The sequence below is a fragment of the Protopterus annectens genome, chromosome 7.part1 (genome assembly GCF_019279795.1).
Source record: "Protopterus annectens isolate FY-2018-M chromosome 7.part1, PAN1.0, whole genome shotgun sequence".
Lineage (NCBI taxonomy): Eukaryota > Metazoa > Chordata > Ceratodontiformes > Protopteridae > Protopterus > Protopterus annectens.
The window spans coordinates 347,501,778-347,518,183 of record NC_056740.1 but is presented as its reverse complement, the minus strand read 5'-3'; the positions used below and the strand labels follow the sequence as shown (position 1 = coordinate 347,518,183).

General features: G+C 40.3%; 1 protein-coding gene across 1 annotated transcript in view; it reads right to left on the bottom strand.

Annotated features, from left to right (window-relative positions):
• PDE12 (phosphodiesterase 12) overlaps positions 1-16,406 on the bottom strand; it is a 92,460-nt gene that overhangs the window by 57,291 nt on the left and 18,763 nt on the right. Inside the window, exon 2 of the mRNA XM_044078770.1 lies at positions 9,559-9,637. Coding sequence (XP_043934705.1) covers positions 9,559-9,637 — 79 coding nt within the window. The remainder of the gene's footprint in view (positions 1-9,558; positions 9,638-16,406) is intronic.

Sequence of the window (16,406 nt, the reverse complement as noted above, 5' to 3'; positions counted from 1 at the left end):
TTAGGGGAGATGCAAAAAGACTGCAGCAACGCTGGCCCCATGATTGGAAGATTCTCTCCGACACACTCTGAATGACCACTTGTGAGGTAGCAATTTGACCTGCTTAATTTGTCTGCTATCACACTGTACCTCCCTGGAATGTGCGTTGCTATGAGAAAGCAGTTTGACGAGATCGCCCATTGCCACACTCTTAGGGCTTCTCGACATAGTGGGTAAGACCTTGTTTGTTGATATACCAGACTACTGACATGCTGTCTGTTTGAATCACAATAGTTCCAGAAGTAACAGCATCCTGATACACTTGCAATGCCAAAAGCACTGCTCTCATCTCTAAAACACTGATGTGTAATGAGGCCTCTACTGGGAAGTGCCTTGGATTGTCTTGCCATTGCAATGCCCCTCCACCCCTGTAGGGAGGTGTCCGTGGTCATGGTGGCCTTGGACTGAGGGGGGGGGGGTGGACATACTTGTAGAATTTGTTCTGAATGACTCCACAATGCTGAATCTTTTTTTTGCAAATGTTGGTGATGGAAACTGATGTGGACATGGAATGGGAAAGTACTGACTACTGTGCCACAAGCAACCACTGTAGAATTCTCGGGTCAATATTAGAACATGGAAGTCTTGAAACTTCGAATGTTCTAATATCGACCCCTATTCTGCTGAAAATAGCGAAGCTGCAGAACACCCAATTGTTTCCTAGGGAAAGAATTTGGTTGTCCGTTTCTGTGGCTTCGCTATTTTCAGCACTGTGGTGGAAAGTTACGGGTCAGGTTTAGGTAAGTGTGCGACTGTGTGGATGTGAGGGTTAGGGTGTGGGTCAGGTAAGTGTGCGATTGTGACGGACGTTATGGTAGGGTGGGGTAGGTGAGTTAGGGTTAGGGCGCAGGTTAGGCGAGTGTGTGACAGTGACTGACGTTAGGGTTTGGGTTAAGGTAAGTGGACAGATAGCGTATGTACAGTTTAGTATAGGGTTAGATGTAGGATTTTAAGTGTGTGTGTCTGGATTGCTGTTTTTTTGGTGTGCTTGTGTTGTGGGCATGTGTTTCGGAACAACGCTGTTCTGCACGTTCGATATTTTAAGCGTTCGCTGAATAGGGGTTGATATTAGAACATTCGAAGTTTTAAAACGTCAGTGTTCTAATATAGACCGGTATTCTCATATTATATCTGGCCAGGGGTACAAGAGTTATTGATGCTGCCATGAAGCCTAATGTTTGGAGGACTAATCTAGCAGGCACTTTGTTTCTGCTTATTATAGTTGAGACTTGCCTTTGAATAGTCAATCTTTGTGGAGGAAGAGAGGCTATGGTGGTTTTCGTATTTGAAACAGCACTTATGAGTTCTAGGATTTGGATAAGTTCCAGATGACATTTTTTATAGTTGACTGTTATTCCCAAGTAGCAGCACATTTAAAGGACTTTTTTTCTGGCTTCTATGAGTTGATGCCTGGTCGTGGCAATGACAAGTCAGTCTAGGTATGGAAACACCTGGAATCTGTGCAGTCTCAAGTGAGCTGCTACTATTGCCATGCATTTGGCGAACACACTGGGGGCTGTAGTGAGACCAAACGGCAATACTCTGAATTGGTAGTGACTGGCTCCCAGCCATAAGTGTAAGAACCTCCTGGACTGCCTGTGCACTTTTATACGATAGTATACATCTTAGAGGTCCTATGGACCACATCCAATCATCCTTTTCCAAAAATGGAAGAATGGACTGAACCGTGACCATCCAGAATTTGGTTCAACGAACTGATTTGTTTAGTTTGCTGAGATCTAGAATAGGTCTCATCCCCTGTCCCTTTTGGTACTAAAAAGAACCCTGAGTAAATTTTGGATCCTATATGCTCTGGGGGAGCCTTTTGGATGACTTGCTTTTCTAACAGCTTTTGTAATTCTAGTGCTGCTTGTTCCCTTTGACTGGGTGGAACATCTGTGATTTTTCTGTGGGATTTTGTGAAAAGGGTTCAATATAACCTCTGGATATAATTCCCTACACCTATTTGTTGGAAGTTACCAGTCTCAAAAAAAAAACGAGAACGACAAACTGTAAAAATAACACAAAGAAAATGGCCAGGACTCACACTAAACTCTATATTTTTTACAAAGGTGAAGCGCTTTTCATTTGTACATTCACAAACTTCATCAGTCCAACCAGCCAAATGTTAAAAAAGTTGCTTAGTTATTCCACGAAGGAGATGATGTCATAAATTAAAAATTTCCAACAACATTTAAGGTTACAGGACATCCATAAAACCACTACTACTGAACTAGTTAATTTACTTTCATTAAAAAACTATTAGACATGTTATTGCTAAAATTTGTTGTGCATCAAAAAAACATCAGAGCGCCAACCTGCAGAATCAACATAAAAATAAATACATAAACAAGGAGAAATTCATTTTTCTATCTAAGCAAGGCTTTCAATTTTAATATGCTATTGATTGCACAATTAATCATTAAGCCTAGGCCAAACATAGGAGTATAATGATAGCTGCCACATTAACTCAGCCTTTTCTAAATACAGCATCCATGGGCCTCCTCTAAGTTCCTCATTTACTTGCTGTATACCACAAAAATCAAAACTATGACCATTATACATTTGCACATGCTTAGCAAGGGCATTAGTTAAACTGGACTTTCTTATAGCATATAAATGCTAATATACCCCATCTTTTAGGGCTCTGGTAGTTTTTCCTATGTAATAAGCAGGGCATTAATTACACCTAGCCACATAAACCACTGCGTTTGAATTACAATTCAACATACAATTTATTTCACACTTTTTACCATTAATTTCAACAGACTGTCATTGATAGATAAATTTACAAAAACTGCACATCCCACATTTTTTCATTCCTTGTCCTTGTACGTTAGGTCGACTAGCAGTTTCAAGTAGTGCTTTTAAGTTTTTACCTCTTCTTGCTACTGTTTTGACCCTTCCTGTAAATTTACCCTTTATAGATACTTCCTTTTCAATAATTCTCCAATTTTTTATAATAATTGCTTGTATCTCATAAAATTGTGTATTAAATATGGTGGTGAAAGTATTTATATAATCAATATCCTTGTTACTACAGCCACTTAAACAAGGACCTAAGGAGCCTTCTTGCTGCAAGATTAGTCTAAAATTACCATTATTTCTCGTGTTCAACCTCTGTAAAAAGCTCCTGTAATATTCATTTCGGGTAACCCCTACTCATAAACATTTATATTAAATGTCTACATTCGTCAACAAAATCAGCACCCTTGTTCATCATCCTGGCGGCCAGGACAAATTGCCCTTTAACAACCGTCTTCTTATTAGGCATAGGGTGGGAGCTTGTAAAATGTAAAAAGGAAGTAGAGTAAGTGGGTTTTCTATGTATTTTAGCAATAAATCTCCCATTCTCTCTGTCCTTACTGAGGTTAACATCCAAATAATTAATTTCTTGCTCTCCAATCGTGTGGGTAAATTGCAGAAAATGTGCAGTATTATTAATATAAACCAATAATTCATCTGCCCTTTGTTGGCTACCATTCCATAAGATGAATAAGTCGTCCAGGTAACGCAGATATAATACAATATTATTGGCATATACACCATCCAAAATGTACCTCTTCTCCCAGCATCCCATTACCAAATTGGCAAAGGTAGTGCTTCAAGGTGAACCCATCGCCATGCCCACTTTTTGGAGATAGTTCTCAAAAACAATTTTTTAATGTTTAACAACTACTATCTCAAACAGGTCTACATATAAAAGTTAATTTCTCCCTGTCGCACCCCCTGTTCAAACAAGAAATGTTCAATTTCCTGAATACCTTCCTCCTGAGGTATAACTGAAAACAGGTCCTTAACGTCAACCGTTAAAAACAGGACCTCTTCCTGGTATTCAATGGAATTGATCAAACTAAGAAAGTGCCAAGAGTCCTTACATATTTGGACCTGCCCTTCCAAAAACTTCTCGAGTCTACCATCCAGAAATTTTGCACAAGCATATGTTATCGAGTTGCGACCATCAACTATTGGTCGCAAAGGCGGGTTACCTACATCCTTATGTATCTTGGGAACACCGAAGATAGTCGGGATGGTGGGCAAGATCATATTTAAATAGTTGTATGTGTCAATACTTATTCTATCTTCTAAAACAAGTCATTAAGCATAACACTAATTCTCCTATATGCCAAATTCATCTCATTCCTGGTCACTTCCTGGTATGGGTCAGTGGTGAGAATCTCATACATTCTTTTATTATAATCATGGATGTCCATGATGACCAAACCACCCCCTTTGTCATAAGTTCATAGGTTGGTACTAGGCTATCGGCCCTAGGGCCTATACAAGCCTAGCCATAACAATTCCCTGGCTATTTCTTCCCACACTATTTACTTACCTGGACCCCTGTCTAGCAGGGCGACTGATGTGACCCCTGGGGTGAATTTCCTTTCTCCCGTCCAATATAGGTTCATAGGTTGGTACTAGGCTATCGGCCCTAGGGCCTATACAAGCATTACACAAATTTACTGTTGTGTCAAACATGTGAGTGCCTCTTTCTTCCTTAGACAGGTTATCCTGAAATCCTTTCTGTTCTTTAGTTAATTAGCTTCTTACATCCAACTCGCATATTCTTTCAAACAGTGCTAAAGTCGGATGTAAGGGGGGGGGTTATATGTACTGTTGATACATAATTTAGTAACTCCCTGTGGCTGTGCCTCACCAAATATAATTTTAAAATGAAGCTTTCTGTAGCCAGGCTCTCTGATGCAGGAAAAATGATCCCCAACTGCCTCCAGAGGAGGACAATAGGGCCTCCTTTCAGGAGCACTAGAAGGGTCTATCAAAGAAAGAATCTTGAAAACCCTGGTTTTTGCAGAACCCAATCTTCCATGAGGGCAGTGTCTCCCACTGCAATTCCTCCCTCTGCCCCTGGGGGAAATGTCATTACATGTATCAGGAAAGGACCCTTGGGACTTTTTGAACCACATTTTTTCACCAGTATGTTGGTTCCTTGAAAAGGGTCTCTGAGGGATGGAAAAATGTATGCTCACTGCAGAAAGAGTCTTCCCATCTTTCTCACACCTAGTGAGTGTGTCTTTCACCTTTGGCCCAAATAAGGAAGTGCCGTCAAAGAGAGCATTGACAAACGTAGACTTGAAGGGTTCTGCAAACTCACAAATGCACCCAGGCTACGTCTGAACCAATGGCTCTCGTCTTCCCTTCAGCTGTGTGAGAAATGAGCCTCATGGATAAGTTGGAAATGAAAGTCAGGGTGGCCAACTGAGAAGTTACGGAGTGCCAGACATTGTCAGTGGAGCAAGGAGTGACTTGGCAGGTTGTTCCGAGGGGGGAAGACCCGGCTGATGTCTTAGAACAGACAAGATCCTCTCCATTGCCTCAAAAGATGATCCACCCACAGCAGGAAGGGAGTCCGGGCCCAAAAGAACAGTGGTCAGCACCGTGATTTCCCCTCACACGGAGCAGATGTCTCCTGAAGCAGAAGTCAGAGCAGAGCAGATCCATGCTGAGGCTCCGAAGAGGACAGACTACTCCAAAAAACCTGGGTGAAATCAAACTCCTCGGAACTGGCATGACAGTTACGGCTGCTGGAGGTCTTTGGTTCTGACCGAGCCAGAAAACTCACAGTCACAATTGGCGCCGAAGACGACCACTTCAGAACAGATGCAGTCAGTGACGGGCAACTTGGAACAGAGGTCCCTGAACTTGTAGCAGAAGTCAGAGGAGGAAAGATGCTTGGAGGGGTGGAAGCAAAAGGTCCGTGACCAGACAGGATAGGAGCCCTAGAGGTCCCAGTGACTCCTTGCTGCCATAGAATCTTCCTCTCTACTCTTTCCAGCTTTTCCTCGGTAAAGCTTCTGAATGAGCGGACTTTGCAGGTGAATAAGGTTGGTCCAGGAAGGGGGGGGCAGCAGCCTATCTGAAAAAGGGTCAACAGAAGGGGAATGCCTGGACTTTAGACAGCTATGAAATCTTTAGACAGCACCAAAGTGGACAGTGTCGAAGGTATTGCCTTTTCTGAAGATGGTGCCCAAGAGACTGATGGCGCCGTCTGCTTAGCTGTGGGTTCAGACATAACAGGTGGAACGAACAGTTTTGATTTCTTCATACTTGGAGCAGAGGAAGATATCAGCACCGAAGAACTGTGCTTTTTTTCCCATCCGAAGATTTAAAAGATAGAGGATGAAGCTGGATTGAATCTGGAAGATTTAGTTTTTGCTTGACAAAATCTTTGAAGGTGACCCAGAAATAGCCTCTCTGAAGAAGGAGAGTAGCAAAGCCTTTTAAAATCAATTTTTCCACTCCAATAAAGCCCTGTGACTAAAAAATGGCAAATGGAGCAATCTTCCTGTAGCTGGAGAGGACCTAAGCAGAAGACACAAAGTGAGTGCTGATCAGAATATGGAATTTTGTGCGAACACTTAACACACCTTTAAAACCCAGCAGGGGCTTTCTCTCTGTCTTGATCTGTCATGGCGAGCGTGGGAAAGATGAGAGACTACAACCATACTTGGACAGAAAACAAGCACTCACACACACAAAGAAAAAAAATGTAAAGATAAAGACCCTTTTTTTTGTTGAAAGAAAAGGAAAGGAAGAGAGAAACGGAACACCAATCATGGTATGTAAAGGGAGCTACCACAAAGGTATGGAGAAGATACTAACAATAGCATCTAAGATGTACCAAAAGGTACAAAAGGAGAATTCAGAAGGTGGTCATCAAAATATGAGCGACAGAAGTAAAAGAAAGTACTTTATAAGGGGGAGAAATATGAAGAAAAACTATCAAAAAATGTTACTTCTCTTTAACGAGCTCGAGAGTAAAGGTAAACACGTCTGAAGCTAAAAAGCAGCAAATGAGATCTGAGGTATACAACCAGGTGCATTATGGGCAAGGGGGAAGCTCAGGAGTTTTTGTTGCCCATGAGCTTTAGCAAGCGGCCAGTCGGTTCCAAGGGATCTGAACTGAACCCATCCAATGAGGGCAACATGAAAACTGACAACTTCAGATCTTATACTTAATGGGTAGAAAAATGAAAGTTTTACAAAGGGTAAGTCATATATATCTAAATAAAAAACAAAATGAGATACAAGTCAGTTTATTCACACTGACTGCTACTTGGGATTATTTTATAGGCATTTAAAACTGGTGGTATTCATGAAAAATGTCTGCTTGTATCAGTCCCTGGCTGAGGAGGCCAATGTCCTATGTATTTAAGCCACTGGTGAACAATGAAAGAGTGCCAGGTTTTAATTTTTAAGGGATATGGATAAATACAATGATTCACTGAGGTAGGAAAAGTTCTCTGTTGAAAAAAGACACTAAAATGAATTTAGAAACGTGACGGCCAGCTATTAACACAAATGGGATCAACACCACGACCACCTAATTTCATAACCACACATTATTGATTATCCACCATGCAATCAACTTCAAGCTTTTCAAGTTTAAATCTGTAACACTGTTCTGAGTGGCCACCGACTACGGCAATGGAGTTTCAGAGTTGGAATTTTTATATTTCACCATCCACACCAGATATTTTTCAGTTGTAGAAAAATATTACGGAGTACGTCAAAAATTCTCTCTCACGAGACAAGACATTCTGCAGTTTCAAAGTGGTGTAGGTGTATAGTGGCAAGTAAAATAAAAAGTGGGCATTTCAGTTAAAAATGTGGACACCATGCCACAACAAAAGAAGTCTGCAAATAAACTGTTTGGCTTCTGAGTATACTACTAGTGCTAAAGCTGAGAAATAAAGGCTGCAACAGTTTTTTTTTTTTTTTAAAGAAGGAAGCCTATTATGTTCAACTGCCTTTTGACAGAAGCAATCTAGGAGCGGTGTACAGCTAAATTACTTTACCCAGAGTTACAAAGGAGAATGAAAGAAGAATGGAGAGTGCATGCAGGACGACTGGATGAAGCTCATGAGTATGCCACAGTCTTAAGCCTTATTACTGAACTAACAGACAGCAACTTGTCCCCTTCTGTAAGTTACAAGAACAAGCACACTACATAACAGCTGAAAAATAACTTCCTTCAGCTATATTAAAATAAAAACTAGCTGCACTGCAATGACAGAGGTTGATTTTCTTCTGTGATCCAGGTTCAGGAAAGAATGTTGCAATCTGAATGGCACCATGGGATATGCATGACTAAATTATCACCTGTGGTTTTAACTCCTGGGAAGCACTTAGGGGCAACTTCAGGTGTGGCCATTACCCAACAAATGTTTGGAGTACAGCTGGTTTGTCCTGAGCAGAGCTACGACTGGATATTACCTCTCTAGGAATGGCGAGGGAGATTAAGAAGGAGCTCTTCCCATTGTCTCTGGTCTGGTTAAGTCACAATAACAATCTTCAGACACAACAAGAAATTTTAACAAGCTACTGTTTACTTTCCCAGACCATGCAAAGCACAACTTTTGACAGCCATTAACGCTGAACACTCCAGAAGGATGTGCTTGACCAGAGGGCAAACAAGGGAACAGTGATGCTCTAATAGTCTGTGTGTGTGTGTGTGTGTGTGTGTGTGTCTGTGTGAGTCAGAGTGTGTGTGAGTGAGAGAGAGTGAGTGAGTGAGTGAGTGAGTGTGTGTGTGTGTGTGTGTGTGTGTGTGTGTGTGTGTGTGTGTAGGAATTGCTGCTTGTAGCTTTTAAGGCAAAGGGATACGAGTAAGAATATGGTCTGTGGTGTTTGGCCTGCAAGGATAAAAAGGTGTGTGTGCATGCATGGCAGTATAGTATATGGCTATGATATCGACAGGTGTGCTCATAGAGTATGTGTCAAACAGGGCAGGAGCACTCAAAATAAATATCTTTACTCTGACTGCCCTTTTTCAGAAGTACTGGCAAAAAAAAATAATGACCGACACGAAGACACCAGAGCAGCAAGTCAGGGTCATGGCTGCTGGGTTCACTGTGAAAAAGTAGATCACACTGCACAGACCTATAGAAGTAAGAAGTACAAGCAATGATACAGATAATCATCATACTGGAAACAGTATAAGGAGACACAGCACAGTGAAGTGGCAGAAAGGACTGGAAGAAACTAATAGGAGGAGGTAGTTCTGGGCCTGTAGCGATTGCCAAGGTTATGAAACATGTCTCCAGGTGTGTTTTTAAACGCATCACACTCAAATACATAAAATTCCTAGATAGAAGGATACAGTCTCTCTCGCTCTCTCTCTCTCTGTAGGAAAGAACAGTGCTTACAAGGGACTCCACCTTCTAGTAAAGGAGATGAAGAACAGAAGGCACACACACCAAAGCTGGTAATAAAGATACGTAGTACTATTTTACCGAATTAACCACGTTGGATTGCTGAAATGGTTTTCTAGAAAAATAGATTAGGACACTGTCGGCTCAGAAATACACTGGAAAATTATAAGAGAGCTGGGGATACAGAAAGGTCTATGTGGCGTATCAGGCTTAGAAAACAGACCAGAACGGTAAAGTCAGTCATTATGTGCTGATGAATTCAGTGGTTGAATAAACCATATAAACAGACAAAATGAAAAATAACATATAAAATATTTTTTAACAAAGGGAGAAAAAAGCATACCTTTTGGGTGCCAGTAAAGATGAGTGTTTGCAACACAGACCTTTTTATTAGCATCCTTTGTGGACTGCAAGACAGACACCTGAAATTTTAAACAAACACCCAGTTAAGCAGTTATTTGTAAGACTTGTTAAGTAATGTGTAAAATATATGTGGCAGCCAGGAAACTCCCCTATTCAATATCATAACAGTCATAATATAAATGCATATGGACCCCAGTAAAAAAGTTTCTTTACAGCATTATCTCTCTAACTCAAAACACTGAAGGAATTTGCTCTCAAGAGAAATGAAAAGAATACAGAGCTGTGACCTACATTTAACATCTTGGTTTATAAGAACAATGACAACCTGAATCTGCATGAAAAACAGAAATAAAAATACATGTTATTCAAACACACAGCAGCAGGGTCCAGCTAAAATATTTAGAACCTACATAACCATTTTCAGCTATGCATTTTATTTGATATTCTTGGCATCCATCCATAAACTGGGCCTCTGTTGCACCATTTACTTATTACATTAGCCCAGAATGAAGTATCAAACATACTCACATTTTCAGTAAATGTACCTTACTGCACCCCTCCGGTGCAAATTCTGGTGGTCTTCTCTGTCTTACTGCCAGCCTTCACTGTGAGTCAGTCGGTGACTGATACCTACCCCACCTTTAAAGGACACCTGCTGGCTGGTGGTCAGTCACTTCAGTCTTAATGCACTGAACTAAAGGGGGTATTCAGTTTTAGATGAAGTCAGAAATGAATACCCTACTACAGTCTATCAGGATGAATTATATTTTCTTAACATTTAGAAACAATGACATTTTTGCTCTCTGAACTTTCTAATTTGTTCTCATGTCAAGAACACTATAAAATCATCAGCGCAAAATACTTGAGTACCCAGGAGTAACAGCAACTGAAGTGAAAGTATTTGAGAAGCATTAGGTGGGGCCAAGCAGATGACGCATCCTCAAAAATGAAGAGATGCTAAAAAGCTTGTAAAAAAACTCCCTTACACATACAACAGTGAACCAAACCACAAAATGGGAAAGTCAGAATGTGAATTATAAGGGGGGGGGGGTGGACACAGGGTGACTAAGTATACAGAAATAAGAAGAAACAGTTTCTGGAAAAATCTCAAAGTTTTTTACCAAAGGCTGTGTAGTGAATTTCTGAAATAACGTTTTTGTGGGGGCAATGCCTTACATAACTTCCTCGGTGGTGGGCTTGCCTCCTGTACCCCCCCCCCCCATTTAGTGCATACAACTCAATTTGTCACAGGAGCAATGCTACAAATACAGTGATCTCAGATGACAAAAAAGCAACTTGGTCAACAATTAATAGAAGCATGCCTCGCCAAACGTTTAGCCCATGTGACTGAATAGTTGAGAATGCTAGGTTAATCTTAATTTCACTCTTATTTGCTGATAGAATACAGCCAAATACATAAACAAACCAAGATCAACTGTGGCTGTTTGTGACAACTTTACGTAGGATGACAGAAATTTAATAAAGACTTTAAACTTTTGTTTTGTTAATCAAGGTGGTGGACTAATCTCAGGACATTTTTTAGCCAGAGCCCAGGAAAGAAGGTAAACATAGTAGAGCTGATTTGACATATACATCAAATACAGCACTTGCATTTAATGTATTTGCACATTGAGCATAAAATTTAAATCACATCTCAAAGTATTTTATAAAAAGTTTTAAAACTTGTGCAACTGCACACAGATGTATTGTTTACTGATTATCATTATTTTAAACAAATGTTACAGTCAGCAATCTTTAGAAACAGAGCTGGATTCCCTTACAAGGATCCTTCCTTCTCATCAAAACAGAGGGCCCAAAGAAGTGCCTTGGAGGCAGCAGTTCCAGATATCGGGGTCGGAAAAGTACAGTCAGAAGCCGCAATGTACAGAATTGGCTGGTACAGTACCATCAACCACTCACCCTATGTTATGCTGAGATTTACACAAAAGAATTACACATTGTCTCATTAACAAGCAAAATGACTATGTATATCAGTGCACCGCACAATGCAGATGACTCCAGAGTCAAAGTAGCAATGGCAGTTAAAGGAAATGAGGTGAACAAGTCTGCAATGGCAGTGGGAAGGTTACTGGGGGTAAGAAAGGGACTCCATTTACTACCAGGATGTATGGAAACTACTGCAATTATTGCCAGGAAGAGTAAAGGTACAATGCATGTTCATTCTAGTCATCATCAATATAACCAAGAGCACAAAAGATAGTTAACAATAAAGAGAGGAACTGGTGTAGTGGGGCCTTTGGTGGCTACTACTGTGTGGTAGAACTGCTTAGTGCCAAGAGAGAGTTGAAAGCAATGGACACTATTGGGCTGTCTGGGATCAAAAGTACAGATCACTATCAGGTAAAGCAGGAGCATTTGGGCTATTAAATACCTGACACCAACGTAAGGATTCTGTGCGATTTCATACTGGGAAAAGGAGATATTGATGAATAGTTGACAGGTCTGCACTCCAGCTTTTTCCATCACAACACTAAGCCATTCCTACTGAGAGTTTCTAGAACTGTGCCGTTAAAGCAAGGGTCTTAAACAAGCCAGTAGTCAGAATATTTTGGTTTCAGAACAAGGATACTGTGTCACTTTTTTTTTTTTACATAATACACTGAGAATCACAGACACAACTGCTAGAAGCAAAGTAACCTTATTTTTACATTGGATAACTGACAGTACATTAGCATTTATTTAAATGCAACAAAATTATTACTGCGTAGAGTATGTGCACTGTACTTTGAATCCCTTCGGTGCAGCGGTAGCATTGTTGCCCCACAGCAAGAGGTTCTCCTGTTCGATTCTCGACTGGAGTGCATTCTGTGTGGAGACTGTATGTCCTCCCCGCAGTCGAGTGGCCTCCAAAAGACATGCGTGAATGGGCGTGCCTTCGCTGAAGGTTGGGTGTCGGGCTGGCAACTCTGCACCATAAAAATCTACTGCCAATCATTAGCGGACTGGAGTTCCGCTGTGGAGACCCCTAACTGGGAAAAGCCGAAAAGACAAACAAAAAGACTTTGAATCCCTTCCTCCCGAAGTTACCGATTCCTTTAGGTCACTTAGTCCAACTTCACTTCTTAATATTATACTAACTAATTAAAAGTAAAATACAAACATATACCCCTACCTGCACACTTTTCTTCAAGGTTTAGGTAACTATAACACTGACCTCTAGAAGAACATGAATGCAACACGTAAAAGCAAGAAAATGCTGCTGGGAAGGGCAAAGCAGTAAGGTAGGTACAGAGGCACTATGACAGTAAGTAGGGATGTGAAAGTGGTATTGAATCTAAGAAAGACTGGGACAAGTACAGAAGCCTTAAAACTTCCCTAAGGCTTAAAGAATTCTGAACAGCAGCAGACTGAGGATGATGAAGTTGTTTACACTTGCTTCATGATAAAAATCAGGTGGCTATGGTGAATAATACAGGTAAGGGGGTTGGCAAACTGAATTGGTGACACTCTGAAGTAGAATACTATGAAACAAAGGACTCCAAGGGGTTAAACTTGCTCAATACAAAAAGGGCACAAGAGTGGTGAGAAAAACTACAGTGAGAACTACTGCAGGCATGGTAAACTGGTTAAGCAGACAACAGAAACACAAGGAGCAAGACGCAAGGGAAAAAAAGGCAGGAGCGGATCTTGCAGGAAAACCTGAGAAATTAAGGGAAATGAAAATGGGGGTGGTGTCAAATACGGGGAGAGTGTTGAGGACAGCAGTGTTGTTAATAGGGACTGATTTACTGTGATGACAGTGAAATGAAGAAAACTCCTCAAGCAGTATCTCAAGGAATAATTGGCAAAGTCAGGGAAAGATGAGGGAAAATAATAAAGTCTTGGACAGCTTATGTGATCAAACTGTGATATGCCATTACAAGTGTGTCTGTGTGTGTGTGTGTGTGTCTGTCTGTCTGTGGGGGAGGGTTTACATGGTCTGGCAAAGTGTCAAGTATCACACAAGGCTCAGTGTGATTGAAAACCCGCTGACAGGAAAAACATGGCAGGATAAAGCTCCTGTGATTGCCCATACTGCAGCAAATTATCTGGCTACTAATACAGGTAAGGATGGCACTATGGACAAATAACTTTGCAGGAAAACAACCAATACAATGCCATTCCAATTTGCTGGACTAGAGAAAACAGCACACTTGATTAGTAAATGCATTGCCTCGAGAGCAAAAGAAGTTATAACCCCCCTATACTTGGAGAACACCGGCACCACAAACTGTAACAAACAAAAGCCGGGAGGTAGCAGTAAACAGTGTCACCAGTCTCCAACTAGGAAATAAATCCAAAAGGTTCTTGTCTTTCAGAAACAAACAGTGAAAAATGTTAACAATGCATTTAAAATTAAATTTTTACTACATGATTCCTCATAATAGTGTGTGCATCAAATAGTACAATAATAAACTCAGTAGTTGATAAATAAACTGACCCATTAAAATATCATATATAAAATCAATATATATAAATCCAAATACAATAAATAATGCTGTAAATACATTATAATTCTGTCATAATTACATTAAAAGTTATATACAAACTTACCTGACAGATTATTTAATATAGCTTCTCATTTTTAACACGACTGAGATGTTACAGTTGTCGTTTAATTTGCCATTCTAGTTCACAAAATTCTAACAATAAAGAAAGGGGGCCTCCTCTAATGCTCATGGGAATATGATCTATTCCCATGAAAGAGAACTTATGGTCAGGAAAATTTAACACATGTTTGGCCAAAGCGTTCTCTTGTTTGTTGGTCCTCATGGCATAGACATGCTCGTAAATATGCTGGTCTGTCTTGCCAATATAAAAAGCAGGACATGCATTACAAAATGCTCCATAGATTACTGATTTGGTATTACAATTAATAGTGTGCTTGATATCATATTTTACATCATTAACATGGAAGGATAGACCTACTCTAACCAAGTTGCACCAATTACAGGTTCCGCAAATTGTGGACCCTTTACACTTTGAGAACTGAGGCTTTTGTTTAGAAAAACCACCTACTGCAATTCTATTTTACACTTCACTAGTCAGCACCCTTTCAAGCAGAAGAGAGCGATAATAAAGGGTCAGTTGGTTAGAGCCGTGCGCATGTGTAATACAGCTCTTTCTTTTGGCCAGGAATGTACTTTTCTCAGAAATCAGTTCTTGAATAGAGGTTATCCAGATACGTTAATAGATGAGACTATTGTAGAAATTGAAGTTAAGAGATCAGTTGGTTTTTATAAACCACTACTTAAAGAATTCGAAGAACAAACGACTGTAATTATTCAACCTGATGTTAACTTTTACCTTGATGAAGGAGAGAGAAACCAGCTCTCTGACCCTGTTAACATCAGGAAATATAGTCAAGTGAAAGTTAATTTCCTTACCAGCTTCATCACAACATTCAGTAATGATGCTGGTAAAATTTGTAACATTTTGACTAAAAACTGGCAACTTATTAGGAATGACGCTCTCTTGTTTGAAAAGTTGGGACCTTTCCCTAGAGTAGTGTTTAGGAAGGGTAAGAATTTAAAAGAACTCCTACAATCTAAACAAAAGCCTCAGTTCTCAAAGTGTAAAGGGTCCACAATTTGTGGAACCTGTAATTGGTGTAACTTGGTTAGAGTAGGTCTATCCTTCCATGTTAATGATGTAAAATATGATATCAAGCACACTATTAATTGTAATACCAAATCAGTAATCTATGGAGCATTTTGTAATGCATGTCCTGCTTTTTATATTGGCAAGACAGATTCATGGGAATAGATCATATTCCCATGAGCATTAGAGGAGGCCCCTCTTTATTGTTAGAATTCTAGAATGGCAAATTAAACTTTTATATATGACATTTTAATGGGTCAGTTTATTTATCAACTACTGAGTTTATTATTGTACTATTTGATGCACACACACTATTATGATAAAATGTCATATAAAGTGGAAAAAGCTAGTGAGAAACTACCATCATTTTCACCACTTTTTTGTTTTAATTGTATTTGTTGTCCCCTATACTTGGCACTTATCTGGCTCATAACTGAGTACAACGTACCATATTAAGCACCTGTGTGCAATCAGAGAAACCTCAGAAGTATCTAACAAAGAAGATCAAGGGCCTCCAGCATATACCTTACACAGAACCAACTAAAGTCGCTGTCACTAGACTCCATATCATACAGACTTCTTAGGGGAGACTTATGCCTGGCCTACAGAGCAATCCAAGACCCAACCTAATGAACTTGCCGCATATCCGTAAATCAAATGGGTCTAGGGCTGCCTGTTCCAGGGACTTAAATAGGACATGCTGAAGGGTCAGATTCATCTCCCAGTGACTTGCACATCTTTGGAACAGGCTACCAATTCATGTGAAACAGAGCACCTCTATGACACTGTTCAAGAGGAACCTGGACGAGTGGATGGGGCATCATAAATTCTTACCGGGGATAGTGCCCACAACCCTTCTGGACACTGGCAGTCATCACTAAATGCAATATTGGGTACTGACTAGCACTTCTATGGTATTACATTGGGTTGAAATGGCTAGGCTTAAAAAGACTTCCAGGTCGATAGCCGAGTAATCTCATATGATCCTATGGTATACAGAAAAGATAAGAGCAAAGGAGGTGAGGTGAGTGACAGTGAACAACTGGTCAGGATAACGTACAGTGAGAAAGACAATGATAACAAGCAAATAGAAGAAAAATTTAAAATTGGCCTTGAGGTTGGCAGGGAAGCAGGAGAACCCAGATGGGTAGCTACAATGCAAAGAACATTTTACATGCAGAAAAGATCAAGAAACAGAAAGCAGAGACCACATTCATGGAAGAGCTT